This window comes from Enhydra lutris, unplaced genomic scaffold (assembly GCF_002288905.1).
Source record: "Enhydra lutris kenyoni isolate GAN:26980312 unplaced genomic scaffold, ASM228890v2 scaffoldscaffold4, whole genome shotgun sequence".
NCBI lineage: Eukaryota > Metazoa > Chordata > Mammalia > Carnivora > Mustelidae > Enhydra > Enhydra lutris.
In genome coordinates, this window is record NW_019154088.1 from 10,814,572 (window position 1) to 10,838,883 (window position 24,312).

Here is a 24,312-nt window from a genome sequence, read left to right on the forward strand (position 1 = left end):
CCTCAAGAGGTGAAGCAGAGAATTACATTATAATCCAGCAAATGTATTCCTAGGTAGACATGCAGAAGAATGAAAAACACTTTCCACATATGGACTAGTACATGACTGTTCATAGAACCATTATCTGGAATGACCAAAAAGTGGAAACAACCCAAGGGTCCATTATCCAGTGACCATCAGGTAAGTGTGGGACTTTTATTCAGCCACAGAAAGGGATGAGGCACTGATGCCTGCTACCACGTGGATGACCCTTGAGCGCATCCCACCGAGTAAAGGATGCCAGACACAAAAGGCCATATACTGTATGATTCCATGTATAGGAAATGCCCACAAGAAGCAAATCTATAGAAACAGAAAGTAGATTAGTGGTTGCCTAAGGCTGGGGAAGGAGGATTGAGGTTGACATCTAAGAGGTAAGGGGTTTCTTTTTGGGGTGACAAAAATCTTCTCAAAATGACTGTGGGGAGGTTTGCCCAACTCTTTGAATATGTAGTAAAAGCCATCGAGTCATACTTTCTAGAAGGATGAATCATGTTGTGTGTGGACTATGGGTCGCTATAGTTGCTTAAAGATAGTATCAAAGAAGAGTGGGAAAGGGGAGGAGGGGATGAAGAAAAGGTTCTCAGGACACAGTGTGATTCCTGATGTCTGGAACCACCTCTCAGTCAGGCCCTGACCTGCCTACCCCTGGTCTGACACTGGCAGCTTGTACCCCAAATCTGTTCTGTTCGGCATGAGAGTCATTGCATGGGGACATGTTTCTAGTCAGACCAGCTATGCTGCACCCTGGTCTGGTGAGTTTACTTCCAGCTCCTCTCAAGCCAGCAATGAAAGTGAGGAAGAACTTGGGGTGCCGTGCAGCCCTTCTGGGCTGTGAGAACTGCTGCAGAGGCAGCCCAGGGGTGGACAGCCCAGTGAGGGCTGTGGCCCTACCCAGCAGTGCTTGGGTTAAACCCCCAGCCCCTGGAGGGTTGTCAGAGAGCTGGGGTCCCTGAGCCGCCTCGATTCTGCGATGCTCAAGGCCTGGCCCCCAGGGCCCGGTGCTTCATGGCAGTCCTCAAGGCCTGCAAAATGGCGCCCTGGCTGTTCCGCATATTATAGTCACTAAGTTGCAGCAGGTGATCAAAGTCTTCCTCCTTGTAGGTCATGTTGAACAGGGAGTAGGGCGAGGCAGTCCCAGTGAGATCCACCTGGCCCGCCGGGAGCTCTGCAGGGCTGCGCTGGACACCTGCCCAGGGGTGAGAGGGATTAAGACTAGGACCCAGAGGCCTCCAGAGCTGTGCAGGAGGACGCCTTGCGGCTGGGCAAAGCGGTGGGCTGCTCCTCACTGAAGGGCTCCTTGCTCTCCCCCCAGCCCTCTGTGTCCTTTGCCCAGAAACAGAAATGTGGAGAGTAGGTACTATTTGGAGATATGAAGGGTTTGCTGCTCCCCACACTTCCTTGTGGCAATGCACTCCCACTCCTGAGGCAACACCATGGTATCTGTTTCACCTTCCGGGGCAAGGAGCAAAGAGCTGGACCAGAGTCAGTTAGCCTAGTGAAGAGTTCTTAAAACTCATGATGGAAACAGGAGTCTGAAAACCAAAGGGATTTCTGCTTTGTAAGAAGCAGTCTTTGTTGAAAGAGAGAGAGAGAGAGAGAATTCCAAGATGCGGGCTGAGCCTGTTAAGGGTAAAGCTGGAAGGTGTGGAATTAGAGCGGGAACCAGAAAGCCAGGAATAACACACAGAAGAAGTGAGGCTTCCCCACCTGAAAGGTCTGACCAGTTGGCAGGAGGCAAGGACTGGAAGGCATAGTGATGAGGTTTTACATTTCAGGGACCCCCAGAGTAGAGGCCCAGCTTCCTGAGAAGGAAGGGCTGGGGTAGGAGGGAGAAGCCAACTGAAATCTCAGGAAATGTCAGGAGAATCTGAGAGCCTGGGGCAGGGGGCCTCTCGGTCCCAGCTGCCTGGCCCTCCAACAATGTGCTGCCAAGCAGGGGTGGAGATGGCTGCAGATGGGGATGATGCAGGAAGGCCTCTGGAGGCCCAGATTCCCACATACCACCCCAGGAGAGGAGAGGAGCCCAGGTACAGCTGAGGTGAGCAGGGATGTGTGGGGACAGGACAGCAGCACCATGACTTTGCCAGCAGAGAGCTCTGCAGGGACATGGCGTCCCCAACAGAGACCAGCACACTGCCGGGTCCAGAACTGTGTGGAACTAGCCTGATGACCCCTCCGCCCGCTGGCCCCCATGGGAACACCAGAAAGCTCGCAGGCCATGCCTCCGAGGGTCTGGCCTGCCAGGCTTGGGAGGAAGGGAGGGGATGCCTTACCGGGAGCTGAGTGGTCCCTGAAGGAGGCGTTGACCAGTGGGAAGTGCAGCAGGAGCGGGGCATCAGGGCAGGAGGGGTCTGAGAAGAGATGGCACTCTGGTGGCTGGTGTTGGTCCTGAGGTCTGGGCTCCACCTGAGGGAATGGCAGTCCCCGGGCCCTGCAGTACGCCTCAGTCTGCTGCAGTGCCTGGTTGGGGGTAGGGGGCCCAGAGAGAACTGGCTACTTCCTGGTCATCTCAGGTCAGTGCTCTAGAAAATGCTAGAGCTCCAGCCCAACTGGACTGCTCCATGTTGGGACAACCTGGTCCTAGCCTGTGTGTGGTCCAGTTATGAAACCCAGTGTCTCTCAGAGGGAGGTGAAGCAGTCCAGTGGTCGGCCAATGTTGTTCGGTTAGTATCTTCAGGGGAGGCAGAGACCTAGCACTCTGCTCCCATCTGGGATTCTGTTGCTAGGTTATGCAACTCCACAGAGCCTTGAGGGCCTCAGTAAAGGACCCACTTCTATACCAGAGCCCTATTCCTGCCCCCATCCCGCCCTACTCCTGAGTGCCCAGAGACACCCTCAGGGAATGGTTGTGGACAGGCCAGGATCTCCTCGCAGATTTTTCTTGGGTGGGTGTTTCCTCCCTGTCCACCTGTCCTGGGAGCCCAGCGCCCCAGCACCTCCATAGCCCTTCCCAACCAAAGGCCCTGGCAGGAGTCTGTGAGTCAGAGCCTGTCACCCTTCCCTCCCCTTGGGGACCCAGGAGGTCAGGGCCAGTGGCCCAGTGGCTTGCTCCTGGAGCATGGCCTGACCACAGGGTGTCGGGGGTTCCCGTGGGGCAACTAGAGGCACCTCAAAGGACGAGGGTAGGGAGTAGTCAAAGGAGAGAATGAGGTCCAGCCTGCGGCCTGGCCGGAACATGGAGGGACAGCTGGTGTTGAGGAAGTAGCCGGCATCTACCAGGCAGAGCTGGGGCTCCTGAGGGGTCAGCTGGCTAGCGGTGGAGTCTAGCGGGCAGTCTGATGGGGGAGGCAGTTGACAGTCAGTTCCTCGGCCACACATCTTCTACCCTTCACACTGCAATTGCCTCCATGTCCCCTTCTGTCCTCTGGCGTCACTCTCTGTGAGGACATGCCACCCCAGCCCTTCCCAAGACCTTCTGCAGGCCAACCCCAGAAGGGTATGCCATGACTCACCCACCCCCAAGTCCTCTGCCAGTCCTAACCACGGTCCCCGTCCCCCCTGAGGGAGCCCAAGCTTATTCCCTAAGGAGACATGGCGTGGGCCCTTACCTGCCCAGGTGGAGAAGTCTTTCTGGCTATAGTAGTCCCGGTGCAGCTGAAGGCCCCGGAGGAAGTTGCAGCTGTGCTGGTGGAGAGGCCTGCCCGTCAGCAAGCCCTTAAACGCCTTGGCCAGTGCCGTCCCGGGTTGTAGCCATGAGGCCTCTAGCCACGAGGAGGTCTTCAAGGAGGCAGGAGACATCTCTGGGCTCAGAGAAACAGATATTGGTCAGGTGAAAGGCCTGGAAATGCCTGGGCCTGCTTCCCCTCGGAGAGTGCCCCTCCCCCAGCATCTGAAGGGGAAGCCGCCTCAGTCCAGGCTCCCCTTCCTGCCTCGCTTCTTACCCAGGTTCCTGATCTTGTCCTTGAGGTGCTGCTTCCGGGTGTCCTCAGAGCTGAGGAAGTCATACCAGACATCCAGCAAGTTCAGGGACAAAATATTGCTCCAGATACCTGAAGGCCAACCCCCTGACAAAAGTCAGCCTCAGGCCTCAGCACTTGGCCTCCCATCACACAGAGGGCGGGGATGGAAAATGGGAGGCAGGTGGGCTGCTCTCACAGCCCCACCCCAGCGTTGTCCCACCACCCCCTCTGCCAGGGGCTCTGCCAGACCTGAGTACAGGAATCATGCCCAGTCAGGGAGGCCTGGCTCGGGACCAGCCACAATCTTCAGAGTAACCACCACTCACCTTCCAGAAAGCAGATCCGGGACTCAGGGAGCTTCCTCATCAGCTGCCCCATGAAGAACTCGGAGCCGAAGAGTTCGCTGGGGACAAAGGCTCCATACTTCAGGAACCCAACCTCATAGGGGGAAAACTCCACCCACTCTATGGGAACAGGAGTGAGAGGCAGGAATGAGAGGCAAGGGGGGTGGGGAGCGGCCCAGCTCTGACAGGGGCCAAAGATGCTGCCCCCAGCCGGCCCCAGGTGGCCCCAGCCTTCTCCCTGCCTGGCTGACTCCTGGACTGACCATCCCCCCACCCAGCCCCTTGACCACATCCCCACCCCCAACCCCCACCAGGTCCATGAGCTCTGCTGCCTGGCTCATCAGCCCATCAGAACCGCCTCTCTTCCCAGAAGGCTGAGCAATCTGTCTAAGAGTTCCCTGTCTGAATTCTCTAAAGACCCGTGCACAGGGTGGTATGCGTGTATGCGTGTGTTCATGAGTGTGTGTGTGTGTGTGTGTTGGAGGGTTAGTGGGCAGGGCTAAAAATTGTACCCTTGAAGTCGAAGGTCTCCAGATTGTTCTCTTTGACATTGAGGCTCAAGTAGAGGGGCAGAGGGTTCTGGCCCTGCTCCAGTGCTGTTCTCTGTTCTGACAGCTTCTGGTCCATCACCTGGGGTGGGAGGCATGAGGGTCTAGGTGTGGTTGGGAGCACCCTAGAGGCAGCAACTCCACCAGGACTGCGTGGAGTTGGTGGGGGGCGGGGTGCAGAGGCTGAGGGTGAGGAGGCAGCTCTCCATTGGACTTTGGATGGCATGGGTGGGTGCACCCATCCAGTTCTCACTCCCACTCCCATATTCTGACCAAATGCAGGGGTTGCCATATAAGGCTAAGGAGGTTGCGCACTGCGTATCTCAAGAGAATGCCATTCACAAGGACTATGGTGTCAGGAGTGACACCTCTGCTCCTGTGGTCTGTGACCCCATCTTTATGGGTTGAAGGGTGGAGGGGATGGGGACCCTGATGCACAGACCATACACACACACACACACACACACACACACACACTGCTTTCCAGAAAGGACACAGGGATCCCCTTTTACAATATACACTATAAGCTCCATCAGGGGATAGGCTGCCCCTTCTAGATTTACATGAATGCAGTCCAAGTCTCGGCCTCTCCAAAATGCTTTCCAGGCATCCTTGCCTCTCCCTTACCTGCCCCCCTCTCTCCTGCTTTGCACAGTATGAAGTTGTACCCCATTGTTTATTCTTGCCTCTGTTTCCAATTTTCTCTTCAATAAAATACCCAGTTCTGCCTTGATGGCAGGGACTATGGTTTGCCTTTTGGGACAGCACTCCAGAGTTCTAGGGGCAGAGAAAGGTCTCGTTCCTTCCCGGGCCAGAGATGCCAATAGGGTTCATGTCCAGCATCAGCAAGGTTAATGGTGGTGGCTGCCTGAAGCCGCCCTTGGGAGAGAACCTGCCCCAGGCTGTGGCTGCTTCTGACAGAGGGAGACACGTAGCACGGACCCACAGGCCCTCTCTCGGGGCTCTCCGAACTGGAAGGCACCTCACTCAGCAGCTAGACCTCGGAGGTTCCCAAACAGCCTGATCTGCCCTTATCAACTGATTTACCTAGAGGATGTGCTAAATAGATGAATAGGTTACTTCTGAGAATCAGCAGAAGCCACTGAGGAATGTTCTTCAATCTCCCCAGATGATTCTGATGATTAGCCAAGTGTGTGTCCCAGGATTCTAGCCCCACCTTCCCAATGAGGAGTCCCCCTCCCACACCCATGGCAAGGACCCTGCATTCCCCGGTGTATGCCTTCCTCCCGCAGCCCTCTGTCACTCATGGGTCCTCTTCCTGCGCCCCCTCCCCAAGTTCTGCAGGAGTACTCTGTGGGACCTGAGTTACAGGGAAACCGCAGGAAAAATCCCCCAATGCAGCTCAAGCCCCTGGCGCTCTGTACCATAGCGACAAGTCAGACCCACAGGTGTGAGTGTGTGTGGGTACTGAAGAGGGAGGGAGCTTGATTAATAACTGTGATTTCCCTTCTCAAAGTCTTCTGATTCGGGAATCCTGTTTGCCTGCTCTTCTGACATGTAAGACGAGGGGAAATGTGCTCTTTTACTCCAGAGGCTCCGTTTCTGACCTGGGGAAAAAGGGTCAGCTCACCCCCTCCATCTACTGAAATAGATGAAATACTAAAATACAGTATTACTGAAATAATACTGTATTCGTTTGCTTTTTAATAGCTCACCAGCAGCAGCAGGTGCTCCAAGCCCCGCCCCCCATCCCCCCACCCCCATTTTCAAATGAGTGTTCCCAGCAGGTCACTGCTCTGATGACTCAAATGTCCCCAGAAGATGTGGGAGCTGGGTGTGGTGTTGGAGATGTGTTGACATGGTCTAGGTACTGTATGGGCAGGGGGGACTAAAGCCAAAACCTTTTTGGCCAGAATTGAAGAAAAACATGTAAGACCTTAATTCAGGAAAAGACAAGAGAAAAAAGGGTGCCAGGTCCTGGGATTAAGTCCCACATCAGGCTACCTGCTCAGCCCGGAGTCTGCTTCTCCCTCTCCCTCTGCCTGCTCTCCCTGCTTGTGATTTCTCTCTCTCTCACTCTGCATCAAATAAATAAATAAAATCTAAAAAAAAAAAAAAGACAAGAGAAAAACTATAAGTTTCGTCCTGAGGATGGTGAGCAACTTCTAAGCAGTTCAGGGCTTGCCAGCAAAAGATAAAAGAAAAAAGTTTGATAGACATGGTTTGAGAAGCACTGATTATAACTGGTATATTTTACAAGCATGTTTTTGTTTTGTTTTGTTTTGTTTTCAAAGCCTGAAGCAGTATTCTAGAAGTGTGTAGGCTAATAAAACTCTGTGTAAAGTTCAGGGTATAATATTTCTGTAATAATATTAATGAAATTGTGATTTCTTATGGATTTATATTTTCTGACATTTAAAATGACTTTTGGAGCTGTATATTGGCATAAAATAGAGATAATAAATGCTTTTACCAAAAAACTTAGATTTGAAATACACACTAAATTTATCTGATTAAAGAATTATTTTAAAAAGCATACAATGAATGTTAGCTTTAAGACATAAAGCATGATAACTAAAAAGAAAATATTTGAAAAGCTTTAACATTGAGACAAAATTTTTTAAACCACATGGGTGCTCATGCCACAAGATTTTTTTTCTTGTGAACCAAAACCACCCCAAACCTTAAGTTTGTCTTTTAAAAGAGGACTATGGGGGCGCCTGGGTGGCTCAGTGGGTTAAGCCTCTGCTTTCAGCTCAGGTCATGATCTCAGGGTGCTGGGATCGAGCCCCGCATCGAGCCCCGCATCGGGCTCTCTGCTCAGCAGGGAGCCTGCTTCCCCCTCTCTCTCTGCCTGCCTCTCTGCCTACCTGTGATCTTTCTCTCCGTCAAATAAATAAATAAAAATCTTTAAAAAAAAATGACTATGAACCTTGTGCCTTGTACTTTAAACCTTGTTAAGTCATTACTGGAGGATCAAATGGTAATTAAATGAAAGTCTTATTTATAGCCTCAGATCAAACTGCATTTTTTAGCACCTCATAAAGTAAACTGTTAAAACAAGCTTCTCCCAACTCTATAGTAATTAACTGCCACCACCAGGCAGAAAAGTCATTAATAATTCACAACTGAATTAGCAGAAGTTCACAACTGAACGTGAACTTTAAAAGCAGATCTGAAGAATACATAGGATATATTAATAAAATAATATTTCAAGTAGTTACATGGGTTTTTAAAATTAAATGCCACTTCAATAAAAATTCTTTTTAAAAAAGATTTACTTATTTATTTTAGAGAGTGTGCATGGGAGCAGGGGGAGGGGCAGAGAGAGAGGGAGGTAAGCAGACGTCTTGCTGAGTGGGGAGCCCCACATGGGGCTCCATCCCAGGACCTTGAGATCATGACCTGAGCTGAAACAAAGTGTCTGATGCCTCACCAACTGAGCCACCCAGGTCCCTCTCAACAAAAATGCTAACATCTCTCATGAAACATGACTAGCTGATTCTATTACATGTATAGAAGAGCAAAGGGCCAGAAGGAGCCAGGGTAATGCTGAGAAAAACCAAGGTGGCGAATGGGGGTAAATCTCCTCTATTAGATACTTGCATGCATTACAAACCCAGGGTCTCTAAACCAGTGCATTGTTGGCCCATGTTGGAGAATCAGCCCCATTAGAATGGAAGGGAGCTCAGAGAGTCCCATGAATATATGAAGGCTGACACAGGATACAAGTAGTGATGCAGATTTGTGGAGAAAAAAGAATAAGTGGTATTAACTTTAATGTGTTTGCTATCCCTATGGAAGAAAAATAAAACTGGGTTCGTGTTCACATAATACCTGAAGATCTATTAAAGACTAAGTCCTAATTGTGAAAAACAAATCTTTAAAACTTTTATAACAATATATAGGAAATTATAACTATAGGAGAGGGAAAGATCTCTCTCGGGAGACTCTAAATGCACAAACCATGAAGGAAAAGAATGATAGACCAGATTATATTAAAATGATGCATGAAAATCTGGTAGAACTGATAAAGGATTAATATCCAAAATCTATAAGGCATTCCACAAAATATTAGAGGTGAATTAATAGAAAACTGGAAAAGGATTGCAGTAGGTAATCCACAGAAGAGGAAGTCCTAATGAGAAATATACATGAAAATATGATCAGTCTCACTAAAAATCAAGGAAATGGAAAGCTAAAATAAAATTTTGTATGACACCCATAAGATGAACAAAAAATTAAAAGTCTGAAGAGCGTGTAGAGAAAAAAAAAACGGATACACTTAGAGTGGAAATGTGAATTAATGAAACCTTTTTTGGATAACAATTGGCAATAGGCAGGAAAGCTGAAGATGCATTTACCCAATGGGCTAAGAACCCAAACCCTGGGTATGTATCTTCGAGGTGCAGAGAACCTCTAACATCTGTGCACAAAGAGACTTGTTCAAAACCATTTCTGCAAGTAACACTGTATTTTTCTTAAGGATGTACAATAAAAGGTATATACAATAAAATATATAATAGAGGTAAATAAAGTATGTTATGTAATTATATGTTATGTATTATATAATCCAATCATGTATACAGACTGAAGATATAAATGTGATGAGAAACCCAAATTCAGGATGGTGGTTGCCTCTGGGGGTGGGAGGGAAATGGGACTGGGGAAGCATCCACAGGGGGCTTCAAGTCTTTCTGTAACATTCTATTTCTTAGGCTTGTTGGTGAGATTGGGCATATTCATTACATTATTCTTTATGCTTTATGCATTTTCTTAGGTCTGAAGGTTATTATAATATTTAATGATAAATATTGTTTATATAATAAATATTGTTAAACTAATACATAAAAAATAAGAATGGTTGGTAACTTCCAGGGAACATTGCTCTTACCAGCAAGAATAAAAATTAAAGAAAAAATCCAATGCAATTCATTTTTGGTTAGTTTACATAATAATCTTTCTTGGTCAAACTTCTGATGCCCTAAGATAAGGAAGGTATGAATCATTCCTCTGCTAATGTATTTGATGGTTTACTTTTTTATAAGGAATGTTAAGGATACTTTTTTGTGTGTTTTAGTTGTTTCAAGTGCTTTAAAAGAAACATTCAGATAATTATATGTGGTAAAACAATAGTGGAAACAAAAGAACTGATTTCAGTAATTGTATCAGTTAATGTAAGATTAAGCAGTTGACTTACTAAATTTACCTTAAAGAAGCAATTTATAAAAAATGTTATCTGCTCAGTTTGGTCTTCATGGTGTTACAATAAACAGTAAAGAAATATAATAACTGGGGTCACTGGGTGACTCCAATGGTTAAGCCTCTGCCTTAAGCTCAGGTCATGATCCCAGGCTCCCTGCTCAGTGGGGAGCTGGCTTCTCCCTCTCCCCACTGCTTGTACTCTCACTTGCTATCTCTCAAATAAATTAAATAAAATCTTAAAAAATATATATAATAGCTAATAATGTTAACTCTACGCCAAAGAACCATTGAGTGTTCACAACAAGCCTGTGAGATAAGTACTATTCTCACTCATCCCCACTGAATAGAGGCCAAAACCGAGGCACAGAGAAGTTAGTAACTTGTGAAAGAACACAGAGCTAGTAAGGGGCACTGAGATTAAACCCAGGCAATCTGGCTCCAGAGTCTGTGCTTTTAACACTACCATGAAGATATAGAAGAAGATATTCTATATTGCAGTATTCATAAAATAAAAATTATTCGAGCAATCTCACTGCCAACATAAGCACAGTGAAAGTTCTGTTTGCTTAACTGACCTTGGCACTGACTCGTCCCTAAGCTCCTGAGAGATTCAGAAATCTCTGTTTTATGGCCATGAACTGAAAAATAGCCTGACTCAAAAAGGCAGGATCCCAAAGTACAGCAGGCACTGAGACACTATGGTCCCTGCGTCCTTTCCCAACAGATCCCAGCCTCCTTCACCCAGCCTCCTTCACCCAGTAGGAAATGCACATGCGCAGCAGCTAACTGCGCGGCTGCCCCAGGACCACAGGTGCACACTGGTCCAGCCTTGCCAGCATTGGTGCTCTACCTGGTCATGCAGCATGGACTCCAGCACGAGAGCCCACAGGTCCACAAAAGTCGTGGGGTAGCCTTGCTGCGCCCGCAGCTCCAGCTCCTGGTGGTAGTTCGCTAGGCGCTCCGGGGAGAAGACCTCCATCTTGCTCTTGACCAGGTGCTCCCTGGCATATTTGATGGGTCCTTCAAGGTCCTTCTGTGACCACTCGGGGTCCCCGTAGAGGTGGGCCATTGTCCTGGGAAAATAAAGGGACAGTATGACAGGAGGCAGAGGCCCCGGATTGGGTCACTGCGACATCTCCTTCCCACCCTCCCACTTCTCCCAAGGTGATGCTCCTGCAGCCAAGGCCCTGCCCATCTGGAAAATGTGTCTCGGGGCTTTCTCTCAGATCAGCGCTGTCCAATTTAAACATAATGTGAGACACAGACATAATCTAAAATTTCCCAGTAACCACATTTTGAAAAAGTAAGAAGAGAGCAATAAAAATTAATTTTAATAGTATTATTTTAATTTGATATACCCCCAAATTCTCACTTCAACATGTAATCAATACAAAAAATTAACATAAATTTGTTTTGTTTTGTTTTGTTTTTCAAACCAAGTCTTCAAAATTCTCTGTGTATTTTTATCTTTATACCACATCTCAATCTGGACTAGCCACATTTCAAGTGGTCCATAACCACAGGACTAGTGGCTACTGCATTGTACAGAACAGATCTAGACCCTACACCCATCTTCATGGGCCTGTCCTGAAGCCCTTGAAGACTGCTTGCCCACAGCTGTCATCTAAAATCCTCTGAGTTTACTCTCCTTTTACTGCTTCAAGTCACATTTCAGTAAGACACAAAGGAATGAATCTCGAAAAGTGAGAAGTCCCACCTCATCATAGGCAGGGTGGGGTATATAGGAAGGCAATGTTGTCTTTAAGTAAGAGGTTAAGATAGTACCTCTTCATCTCAATTTCTCCATCTATACTATAGAGACAGTAAAAATTTAAAAAAATAACAACACAAATAAAACCCCTACCCTAGAGAGTGTTATGAGGATTTAAATGAGATAATCATGTTTAAAGAAAAAAGATCTACTGACTTGGATTTCCTGATACATGTCAGATCAGCTGTTTTACTTGGGCTGCCCCAGGACAATCATACGGAGTAAGAACTACTATTACCCCATTCTGGAGATGAGTCAACTGAGAATCAAGGGAAATCGGTTGCCCGATAAGGGGTGTTGCAGAGACTCAAACCCCAGCTCCTCCTGAATCAGCTGCCTTAGCCCTCTCCGGTAGCATGGAATGGGTGTCTTCCAACCCCTTCTTACGGGAGGACCTCTGTAATACCTACTTCCTCCCTTTTGAGAAAGCCACCTGGCACCCATCGGACTGTAGTGCTCACACCCTCTTGACTTCCCTCTTGACACATAGAGGGGTTCCCCTGGTGTCTGCTCCATTCTCCTCTAGGACCCGATCATCTCTGCTCTTCCAGTCCCCAGGCCCCCTCACCATGTAGAGCCCGAGATGCCGCTGAAGTAGGTGACACAGTCCAGGAGGCCCAGCTTCTGCAGGGCCAACAGGTGGCCGTAGAGAGCGGTCATGGCCCGGGCACCTCCTCCTGTGGCCATAATGCCCACAATGGGGACCTGGACTGACACAGACACAGGCCAGCTTAACCAGGGCCAGGATGGAGGGAAGGGACCTCGGGGCCAGAGCCTGATGCAGTCAGACTTAGACCAAGAGCAGCCAACGCCTCCCTCTCCCAGGAAGTGACAGCTCTGGGCCCTGGATGGGGCCCGAAAGGGAGTGAGAACCCCACAGCTTACCACCCCCCGCCCCGCCCTCCCTCACACAGCCACTCTCATCTCTTTTGATTGGAGTGTCTAGAGAGGGCGAGGATCAGGTAATTCCTTAAGGCCAGTCGAAGGTACTGCACCCACATTCCCCTGTACTCCCAAACCTCATCTTCCTGTAGGTCTCTGTCCAGCTGCAGGACCTGCTTGAGAGCCTTGGCCACCACCTGCTTCCTCCTGCTCAGGAAGGCTTTCTCCTCTGCACACAGATCGAAGCCCAGGTGCACATCCAGCTCCTTAGGGCTGGGCCAGTAGAGGATCCGAAGGTCAGGGAGGCACTGCATAGCTCAGCCACTGGCTGGCCAAGCCCAGGATAGCTGCCATATTACTTCCCTGCTCTCAACCCCAAGGGCCACCCATTCCTCAGCACTCCTTGCCTCATGACCACCACACACCATCCCCCCCAGATATGAATGTCCCTTACCAGCCCTCAGCCTTGAGCTGCAGCCTCACTCCTGGGGTCTGAAATCAAAATGAGAGACTGGATTAGAATATTCTCAACCCTGAGAGGTATGTGGGTATCCCCTGGGGGCCTGGGTTCCCCATCTTTATTCTCACTGGCACTTCCCATCCAGTTGAGGCCACTTACATTTGTAGTAGGAATGTGAAAGGTCACCTCCTTTCCTACGGCCAAGGACCTCAGGGGCACAGTGAGATGCCAAGCTGACTTGTCTGAACTCCAGCTGTTACTTGCAGAGCTCTGGAAGGAAATATGCATTCATTCAACCAATCCTTACTGAGTATCTAGACAGATGGACACAGTCCCTCTCTAATAATATAATCACAATATTTGCAGTTATTATAATTATACCACTTATAATGACTAATTATTAAAATACTTGCTGACATTTTTTGTTCTGAGTTGTGTATATGAATTGATAACAAAATAGGTAATGAAGAGATGTTAGCAAATGTTATACAGGAGAAAAAATGTGGTAAAGGAAGTCCTAAGCAGTGTGATATGAAAAAATAACCAAAGGTGTGGTGTGTGGGGTCTATTTAAGATGGGGAGTCAAGGAGGGCCCCTCTTGGCTGAGATCTAAAGGAGGAGGAAGTGGAGGAAGAAGAGGAGGAGGAGGAAGAGCAGGCAGCCTTGGAAGCAGCCAGAGGAGAACCCCGAAGGCCCCTGGTGTGTTGGGAAAGCAAGAAGAGACATACAGGCTGGAGCATCATGAAAGAGGGAGAGCACAGAACAAAGTGAGGTGGCAGAACTGGGCAAGGGCCAGGCCATGCAGGGCCTTGGAGGCACAGAGATGGGGTTTTCTTCTAAGAGCATCGAGGCAGATGCCACTGAAAGGTTCAAACAAAGTCTGACAAGGCAGGGCAGTCCCCGCACCCACTCCAGGCTCCTGGTGATTCTCCCTATCTGCCAAGAGCTTGGTGCCTCTCTGGGGGAGGCTGGCAAGGCCACAGGGGCCTGGCATTGGCCTAAGAGGGGCCTGCAGCAGCTGGAGCTGGCCCATGGCAGGGAGAGCTGCAAAGCTAGGACCCACCCTCAGACGCGCACTCAGTTTTCCCTCCTGGGCTGCCATGTAATGGAAGCGGAAGGCAGAGGCTGGACCCAGCACGGATGTCTGCGTGTCTTCATAGGACCCCTTCAGCACCAGCTCCAGCTCCAACTTGCCCTGGTCTAGGCAGAGAGTGGGCAGACTAGCATGAGGGGAACAAGAGCCAGGAATCCGAGCAGGGACCCCAGGAAACTGGCAGTATTGCTTGGACGTGGGCGAGACCTGGGAGTTTGGACCATGAGAGCCAGGATTCTGGAATGGGCTCTCCCCAGCCCACTGGGCCCCACAGCCCCCATGGGTCTCCCACTTCCTGCAAAACACCCTCCCCCAGGTCAGGGAGACCCTCGAGTCCACACGAGAACCTGTCGCCCTCGTGCTGTGTGAGCAAGAAGAAAGAGGGCCTGCACAGGTGTCCCAGCCACTCCATCTAGCACTGAGTAGGCCTCACCCGTGACCGTGGTGGTGCTCCCAGCATGGTCCAGATAGACATCCAGGCAGGACAGCTCTCGTGCCTGGGGCAGATCACATCGTGGGCCTGGGGCTCAGCAGGGAAGGCTGAGGTCCCCTCAACCTCACCCCCTGAGCCCCACTGTCCCAAATCCACCACACACTGAACAGGAAGTGGGACCAGAGTGGGACCGGAAGGAGAACTGCCACCCCCCTCCTCTGATTCTGGAGCAGCCGGGTGGGGGGAGAGCCCCACCTCCACCCTGTGCACCCCCCCAGCTTTCAAAGATCTGCTGAACTTGGGGGATCTCTGAAGGCCGCCCGACCCTCAGGCACCATTCTTTCCTCTCCGTGTTTCTCTGCAGGCTCAGCCTGGAGAGTGCCTTCTCCCACAACTGCTCCCAAACAGTAGCACACAAACCACTGGCCTACAGGATGATGGACCAATGTCCCAGCTGTCCTCTAGCTGACCAGCTTGCCAAAGGAGCCCACTGCATTCTCTGTCATGCCTGTCACCTAATGCCCACAGCCCACCCAGCTCCTGACTGACTCTCTCCCTCAGACTGGCTGAGTTTACCTGCCCACCACCGCTCTCCAGCACCTCAGATAAAAAGCAGCTGCCACAGGTATGACGATTTTAACGTGCATTTGTAAAAGTAACACTAGCCCATCAAGCAGGTCCTGGTATGACCCTGAGGGTAGAGGCCTCCTTCCCTCGAATTAGGCCCTGCTGCCAGGTCATGCCTGTGTTACAGGCTGGCGACCTTTGAGTGGAAAGCTTCTAGTCCATTGTTTACCACCTGTTCCTGTTGCTGTGAACTTGTTGTGAGCTTGCACTGTTTCAGAAGAGCTGATCAAGACCCTCCACTGTCTCAAGGAGGAGCTGACTGACCCCCGACTCTGTCCCAGAGTCCCTGGCTGGAAGTGCAGTGCTTTGGAAACTTCCTCTGGGCCTCTGCTATGCAGTGCTAACACCCCAGCTGGGCATGGCTGGCCTGTCGCCCACCATCTTCTGAGGCTAAGAGCTAGGAGTCCATCACAGGTAATGAAACCCTGTCAGGAGCACCTACAATTCGCCCCGAGCCTCCCTCAGCCATCCAATCTTGGGCCCACATCTCCCCCCAGCAGAGTCTCGGGCTCCCTCTCTCCATGTTCTCTTAAGGCCCTGGCCCTTCCCAGCCCCCAGCCCCTGACCACAGCCCCAGGGGAACCACCGAGGTGAGTGGCCCAGGGTAGTCTTACCACAGTGCCCTGTCTCTGCCTGTCCCTTTGGCACCCCCAACCTCAGTGTTGGTTCTGGGGCCCCTCCCTCAGCTCCCCCTCACAAGCCTGGGGAGGGTGGTTTACCACAAGGACATTGTTGGTGATGAGGTTTTCTGGAGAGTCTGACCTGGAAAAATCAGAATATCCAGAGCTCAGCCTGACAAATGCAAAAGCTCCCTATACTGAGCTGCCCCTCACAGCACAGTCTCAAGCCCCCATGGGGCCTCCCTGGGTGATGCCGAGGGACCTTCTAAGTCCTGGATACCACTCAGGGGGAGGGAGGGGCTTCTGAAGATTGCCATGTGGGAGAGAGAGGGAGAGTGTGGACAAGGAAGCAGTGATCTTCCTCTCCTCATTGCTCTAAGAGGACCCCTCCCCTCCCCTCCCACCCAGACTGGCAGGGGTGGGGGCAGGAGGGACAGAGAATCTGGGTCAAAGACATTTCCCTATATAAAGCCTGGGTCCTGAGGCACTCCCTGGGCTGTGTGATTATTACTCACGTTTTTTCCAGCTTGAACTCCACGTCCAGCTCCTCCTGTCCCTGAAATCAATGATGAGCAAGTCGTGAACATTTATACATTTTTAGAGGTGACACAGTTCTTTGACCATGCATTGTCTCATCTCGAGCAGTAGCTCAGGGAGGCGCAATTACTACACTTCTTCCCACTTTACAGATGTGGGAATTGAGAATTGGGGGAAAGAGGGGCTGCCTACCCAAGTTAGCCACAGCTGATGAGTCTGCAGAGAACAGGCCTCTCTCCCTGGCAGGGCTGAAGGAGGACATGAGGAGAACAAGCCAAAAGAGGCTTAAGGATGCCCTAGTCCTCTTGAGAGGGACCTGACCCCAGAAACCCGTCCTCCCATTCCCCAGCCTTCCCCTGCTGGAGAAGAAGCGGAGACCTTCATAAAGCAGGCCTTGGGCACCACAGGCAAGCAGTGAGCAGGAGTGACGGAGTGCCCCCTCCCCCAACTGCCCCAAGGGTTAGTTACGCAGGTTTTGATTGATATTAGGAAGTTCACCACCACCAGAAACCTCCCTCCCGTGACTAAAATCTCTGCAATGAGTGATTCAGTCTGCAACAGTCAGTTAAGCCTTCTCCTTTCCTACCACAATATAAATATCTCTGGGAGGGGCTTCCCTCTTTCATGAGCACATTCAACACAGCAGCATTCCAGCAGAAGGGAGAAGCTGGGGAACTTCCTCAGCCTGGAGGGCAGAGGGGCAGGGCGCAGAGGGGTGGGACTCCCCACTCACCTGGGGACGCAGGGAGAAGGTCTTCCGGAGCAGCTGGCCTGGGAGGATTTCTGAGACGTCATAGAGAACCTTGAAGCAGGCATCATCCTCTGTGACTGAGTCCTCATCATAGACATTTAGCTCCAGAACATTCTAGGGACCCGAGAACAGCAACTTAGCACATTATTTACTCATTACTGTACTTCATACCTGTTGAGCCCTTACTTGATGCCCAGGGTCGGAAAAGATTATTATGCCTCCATACCTTGTACTTCAAAATAAAAATAATAGTAAAAATTAAAAGCATTAAAAGGAAATCCAGCAAAGTTCCTCATCTTCCCCTGCTAATTTTTGTTTTTATAAAAAATAAAATTCTTTCAGTGTTTCCCCACCACTGCACACTTCCCCCATTTGCTGCCCCCAAGGCACCATATGTACCAGGCAGTGTTTTAGGAGTCTTCCACGCTTTATCTCATTTGACCTCAACAACCCCCTTAGGAAGGGATTCTTACTGCCTCGGTTCCACAGATGGGCTTAGAGAGGACCAGCAACTTGCCAGAGATCAGGCTCTCAGACACAGGGTGGGTCACACGTTCTCTTCCACACAGCACACGTGGCTGGGAACAAAGACACTCCTCCTCCCCAGTGTCTCAGACTGAGCCCTGGAGGAAAAGTGTGCTCTGATAGGAGGATACAGCCTGTCCTTAGGTGGGTGGTCCGGGCCTTTACCTTGACCTGACTCTGGATTAGGAAACTGAAGGTCTCATTCCATACAGGATGACTGGAGTTGGTGATTGTTTTGGTCTTGAACTTTGTTCCAGGGACGGTTGGCAGCTCTAGGGTCACATAGGGATCTGCCTCACTCACTGCCAATGTTAAGAGAACAGAGTAAGAGAGAATTCCTTACACTCCTCTCCAGGGGCCTCACCATGGTTCCTACCATGACCTTGGCGGCCACTGCGGGCAGCCCATCCCAGCCCCCAAGTTCCCACCTGGGCCTTTCCCACAGGGCCTGGTCATCTCTACACCCTTGGAGCCTAGGAAACTCACACAGGTCAGTCCAGCCCAGGTTCCGTGCCTCCAGGACCCTCACAGTGAGCCTCCAGCAGGCAGAGGCCTTCCCCTAGAGGGAGAGAACAGACTGCTCAGTCCCTCCTGCTCCGTCCCCAACCCCACCCCCTCTGTGCTGAGGTTTCTCCTGACACATTCAGTGATGCTGCCAGGCATTCTGGGACCAAACAGTTTTCGCCCACCACTGCCCTTGGGGCTGTGGTCCTGGGCTTTCTGGGCATCAGTAAGGGCATGGGAGACAAACCGGGGGTGGAATATGTGGGACTCCTTACCCTCCGGGGACAGAATTGCTTCTGAGCTTCTGTGTGCACTCCAGGACAGGGGAAGGACAGAGGCAGCCCAGACTCCCCCTCATCCCCGAGGCCACAGCCTGTGTGGGCTACAAAGTGTCCCCACCTGTTCCTTTCCAGCCAGTCACCATATCTAATTTGAGCATCGTTGCCCATTTCTCTCTCTGGTCACCAAGAGCCTCTCAACCTCAGAAAGCCCACTGTCCCCTAGCAGGGTATTTTTCCCAGGGTGAAGCCCCATTTCTCATCACCTCTAAAACCATCACTAACACAGAGCATCACAGGATAGGCTGTGACAATAGATACAATGATGGGTCATTACTCGGGGAGGTTGAGTGGAGTAGGCAAGGGGATATCTGGATCTAAACCTTGGTCCTCTGCTTACTTGCCATGTGACCCTGGACAAGTCACTAAACCTCTTAGAGCCTTCATTTCCTCATAAATAGTGGGACTAATTAATAGAGGCTAAATGTATTAATGTCTGCAGAATGCTTAGCAAAAAAGTAAGCAGTTTCTAGATAATTATTATTTATTACTATTTATTAAGGGCTTGTTCTGTTTCTAGGTGCTGAACTAAGCAGATTATGTATTCCAAATCGATTTATCCTCTTGACTCTCCTAAGAGATTACTCTCATTTCCTCCCATTTTACAGATGAGAGAACTGAGGCTTAGAAAGGTTGCTGTAGGTCACAGAGTTAGCAAGTGACCTAGATAGGATTCAAGCCCAGGTCTTAAAGATCAGAGCTCACACCTCCCGTACTGTTCTATCTCCCCAGGACTTTGTTCCTTTGTAAAAGCATGCAACTTTCCCCCACCGCCCTCTGGATATCTAAACAGTAGAATTTCATAGATTTGTCCTAGACCAATACAGATATTGAACTAACTAATAGGATTCTCCTGAGGGCATTGGGTCTTACCCTCCCCCGTTGAAATGTCCTGCCTTAATTGATGATTGACCCTGAAAGTTGTGAAGGGCTTCTCCAGCAGGGATTCCCCGCACCCCTCCCCAGCCCCCTGCCCCTTCCCATAGACTCCTGGGAGTACCTCCCTGCTGGGAGTCTCAGCCAGTGTTTCTCCCTATGCAGGGACCCCAGGGCATCCTCCAGCCTCCTCTCTTTGGAGGGGCTCGGTGCCAGCCCCTGCCCATCACCGGGGATATGACCCAAGCGAATCTGATGTGGCTGGAGTTGCCCATACAGGAGTCCGACCATGGGATCTTCACCAGCAGAAGGAAAATGAGCAAGCTGCCTTTCCCCCTGCGGGCCCCCAGCAACCCACTGTGGTAGGGAGGTTGTAGAGAGGAGGAGTGGACACTTCAGGCCCAGCCTCAGGCCCTGTATCTCCTGAGTCGTGCTGAGCCGATGCTCCCGGGTCTTGCAGCAGGCAAGTCCCAGAGCAAGTCCGGATGCCTGGCCTGGCCTGCCCGCCCTGCTCCTGCTGCCAGGACAGGCTCCAGGCCCCTGTTCCAGCAGGAAAGAGGCTGGGCGAGGCCACTGCTGAGGCTGCCCCGGGAGTCGACTTGAAGGTTGGGTGTTGAGGGTCCGATCTCGGGGATTCAACCAGTCCCAACAGCATCTGCTGGGGCTACGTGCTTTCCAGGCATGTGGGCAGACTCAAGCCCCCAGAGTCGCTGCACCTTGGGCTTCAGTTTTGCCCCTGGGCTGGGTCTAGAGCAGGCAGAGGAAAAGGATGCCCAGCCTTCTCTAGGGAGATGAGGATGAACACAGGTACACAGAAACCTCCAGGGCTGGGTTCTGGGGCTCCAGCTGCTGATGGGAGGAGCAGATAGAGCCCAAGCTGTCCAGCCCCTCCACCGCCCCGCTCCTGCAGCCTTGGGGTCTTGCCAGACTGGCATCTGGGCATTTTCATCAGTGTCCACTTGTTTTGGGGGGGAAGTCTTCTAGATCTCAGGCTGACAGGGGCTGGGGCAGGAGGTGTTGTCCTTCAATGAAGGGGTCCCTCTCTATGTTTCCCAGGATGGCCTGGTACCTGACTTGAGCCAGGCAAGTTTTCTCCAGGAGCACCCGTCTGGAGCTACTTGGCTGGATCTGACTCGGGCCTGGGTCTCAGGGCCAAGGCTCCAGAAGCCTGGCAAAGTCTGAGAATGAGGCAAATGCCTCAGGATGGTGAGCTTGGCACACTTAGCCTCTTTCATGGCAGTGGCACCAGGGGAGACCCAAAGAGCCAGTCCCTCTGGCCCTGGTCCACAGCACAGGATGAGAAATCTGCCTGAGAGAAGCATGTGAAAGGAGTGGGCTAGCAGTCTATAGATCTCTTTGGCCTGGTGGCAACCTCTTCTCTTGGCCCAGTGAGTAACTGGCAGTGGATGGGGACTTGGCCTGGCAAAGCTCTGGGGACACACAGGGTGGTTTCTTGGCCCCTGCCAGTTTAGAAGGCCTACTACCTGCAGAGGTGAACTATGGGCCTGGTGGGGTGTCCTCTTGTGACACGCAGCCACTGTGTTCTCTGAGGCGGTATGCAAGCTTTGGCAGGGAGGAGGGTAAGGACCTCTAAGGGGATTGCTGGCTGATCACTCACAGTGATCAGAGGGAGAAGGTTCTGTTCTCCCAGGCCCTCCCTTCTATGGATGCCGATCATCCATCCCCCCCCTCCCCTACTCCCCATTTCCAAGCACAGACTCTCTTACCCTTTGCCTCCCGCCCTTGGCCCCTGCCTGGGCAAAGACGCCAGCCCTGGGAGCCAGGCCTTCCCCAGAGGCCAGAATCACCTTGGTTTTCACCAAGTCAGGCTTCTCAGAATGCACCCCGGCCCCAGGTCCTGCCCTGAGTGATACCCATGAGCTTGGCAACACTGTTACCTGGTGAGGATGGCCAGGGGGTCCCCTAGTTGTCAGTCTTTCCATACCAACCCTTCTGGCTCCACTCCAGATCCAGCTCCTGCCAAGAGGCCAGCTCCCTGGACGGCTGTCAGCAACTATGCTAATGGGATGGGGCCACGAATCTGCCCGCCTCTGAGGAGCCGCAATCCTATAAACAGGTTGGGGCTCCACCCCTGGGTCACTCCCTTAGCCTAGCATCTTCCCCTCTTCCCCAAGAGGCTGGGCCAACCAGCATCTCCAGAAACCTCTGGCAGGGCTCCAGGACCCACAGATGGAGCACCCCTTTCAGACTGCAGATGCCCCAAGGAGGGGAGCAAGTCCTAGGAGCAGTAGTGGGAAGCTGGTTCCCCTGAGGCTGAAGGTCTGGCACAGGGTAGGGGCAGAACTGTGGAAACCCTGCAGCCCAGCCCCAGCCTGGGCCAGGCAAGCCTCTTAGGGCTTGCTGAGGGCTGAGCATATGGGAGCGGACGAGAGAGACCAGACCTCCTTGGCAGCTCTCTGCAGCCAGGATCCTGGTTATCGTAATAAAGGCGATCAGAGTGGCAGGCACTGAGCAGAATTCAGAGTGCTACAGGGGGGCTGTGGATTCTGGTTCTAAGCCCCTCACCCTCAGCTTTACTCTCTCCCCTTCCCTTTGGCTGATCCTAGGAGTTTAGAAGATTTCCTTTAGACTCAATTGGCAAGCATTCTAATATAGGTAAGAGAGACCAATCAGGACGCTCTTAGACTATGAATATTACAGAAGAAAACTTGGTGAAGTTACCTGTTTAAACTATTCAGTGTCCGCAGCAACACTAAGTGTTCTCCTAAAATGACATGAATTCAGTTATTTCGTTGTCAATCCACTATGTAATTGAACGACAGGATTTATTTTTCAAGGCAGATGAAACGGAATTAATGTTAACTTAATACAAATGGCTCTAAAAAGTATTATTACAGGGGTACCTGGGTGGCTCAGTCAGTTGGGCATCTGCCTTTGGCTCAAGTCATGATCCTGGGGTCCTGGGATCAAGTCCCGTGTTGGGCTTCCTGCTCAGTAGAGAGTCTGCTTCTCCCTTTCTCTCTCCCTCTGCCTCTCCCACTGCTTGCGCTTGCTTGCTCTCTTGGAAATAAATATGATCTTAAAAAAAAAAAAACTAAAATAAAAAGTATTATTACAGAATTGGCCGAAAAAAGAAAATTACTAATAGTCTATGAAAAATGTGAAAAATAACTGAACGGGAAATATTTCTAGTTTGCATAAGCCTGATGTCTAATCTAATGAAAAAGTAAACGTAAAAGGTAGAAAACTATGAAGAACAACTTCTTCCAAAATGGGTCACGCATGAAGCAATTCACGAATTCACACGGCTTGTGAGTGGCCGAGCCCAGGGTTATGTCCTCTGGAGTCAAAGTTTGTGTCCCCTTCCCCAGTCTGCGCTTATCCTAGCCTGGAGCTTGCCCATCCTCTAGAGCCATCCCTGGACTGTAGGAGTCCTGAGAAGTACATCTCACTGAGGAGTGAATTAACGTCTCCCTGAAGTGATGTGAGCTTTATCTGGGACCACCAGATAGTCAGGGGCGGGGGGGAGCTGAAGAAGCAGGCTGCAGCATCACCTTCTAAGAGGTAACCCCCAGTGCCGGCAGGGCCAGGCACACGCCCCCACCATTCCCAGAGGACTGGGGCCCAGGGCTCAGCTGGTCGGGCTCAGAGGAGAGCTTGGTACTCAGTTTCTCCATCTGTGTGACAGTGGGGTTGATGCTAAGCCTGGTAAAAACCATGACATTCCCAACTCAGAGATTCTTAATTTGGGGCTGGGGCCCTTGGATGGGATTTGGGGCACTCTCAATTGTTCTGGAAATTATATATGGAATGATGTGGGTAGGTATGTATGTGAATGCTTCTGGAAAAAGGGTCTAGAGCAGCACGGTCCAGTAGGAATGTCATGCAAGCCACATATGTCATACTAAATTTTCTACTAGCCACATATTAAAGAAGTAAAAAGATATAGAAGAAACTAATTTTAATAATGCCTTTATTGAGCCCCAAATCTAAGGTATTATCAATTCAACATGTAAGCAACATATGACATTATTCAGAAGATCTTTTACATTTCTTTCATACTAAGTCTTCAAAATCCACTGTGTGTTTTACACTTAAAGCTTATCTTTTTGTTCCCATTTCCTAGACTGTGCTTTTCACCCCCATCACTTATTTATTTTATAACTGGAAGTTCATACCTCTTAATACCCTTCACCTATTTTGCCCCTCCCCCAGTCCCCCAACAGAGAGTTTGCTGTCTTTATGATTTTGTTCTGTTTTTGTTTGTTCATTCATCTGTTTTGTTTCTTAAATTCCACATGTAAATGAGATCACATGGTATCCATCTTTTACTGATTTATTTTCCTTTACATAATGTCCTCTAAGTCCATCTATCTGATTTCCCAAATGATAAGATTTCATCCTCTTTTACAGTTGGGTAATATTCCATTGTATGTATGTATACCACAACTTCTTCACCTACTGTCTGTGGATGGACATTTCAGTTGATTCCATACTTGGCTATTGTAAATGATGCTGCAAAAAAACACAAGTGGGCATGTATCTTTTTAAATTAGCGTTTTCATTTTCTTCAGTTAAATACCCCAAAGTGGGATTACTAGATTATATGGTAGTTCCATTTTAATTTTGTGAGGAAACTGCATACTGTCTTCCAGTGGCTGTACCAGTTTGCCTTCCTAACAACAGGGCACGAGCATTCCTTTTCTCCACATCCTCGTCAGAACTTGTTATCTCCTGTCTTTTTGATACTAGCCATTCTGACACATGGGAGGTGATATGTCATTGTGATTTTGATTTGCATTTCCCTGATGATGAGTGACGTTGAGTATGTTTTCATGTGTCTGTTGGCCATCTGGATGTCTTCTTTGGAGAAGTGCCTGTTCAAGTTCTCTGCCCCTGTTTAAACTGAACTGTTTGTGTTTCTGGTGTTGAGTT

General features: G+C 50.2%; 1 protein-coding gene across 1 annotated transcript; it reads right to left on the reverse strand.

Moving 5' to 3' along the window:
* Positions 1-1,016: 1,016 nt before the first annotated feature.
* On the reverse strand, positions 1,017-21,359 carry LOC111140619 (phospholipase A2 group IVD). The gene is made up of 20 exons (XM_022492812.1): positions 21,315-21,359; positions 18,185-18,257; positions 17,864-18,000; positions 17,156-17,287; positions 16,401-16,441; positions 15,985-16,027; positions 14,639-14,702; positions 14,176-14,312; positions 13,272-13,382; positions 13,107-13,144; positions 12,790-12,925; positions 12,339-12,475; positions 10,850-11,072; positions 4,798-4,915; positions 4,268-4,405; positions 3,924-4,031; positions 3,591-3,782; positions 3,151-3,317; positions 2,316-2,502; positions 1,017-1,228 (listed from the first exon to the last, which is right to left on the reverse strand). The coding sequence occupies exons 1-20, from the start codon at positions 21,357-21,359 to the stop codon at positions 1,017-1,019; spliced, it is 2,439 nt and encodes an 812-aa protein (XP_022348520.1).
* Between the last annotated feature and the right edge of the window lie 2,953 nt (positions 21,360-24,312).

What these genes read in the sequence shown, in the direction of transcription:
- LOC111140619 (XM_022492812.1), bottom strand. Translation starts at nt 21,359, where the DNA reads ATGGAAAGACTGACAACTAGGGGACCCCCTGGCCATCCTCACCAG. An exon ending in TCACCAACAATGTCCTTGTG is followed by an intron (nt 14,703 to 15,984) that starts GTAAACCACCCT and finishes GATCTGCCCCAG; the next exon opens with GCACGAGAGCTGTCCTGCCT. An exon ending in AGTCCATGCTGCATGACCAG is followed by an intron (nt 4,916 to 10,849) that starts GTAGAGCACCAA and finishes CTCCCACCCCAG; the next exon opens with GTGATGGACCAGAAGCTGTC.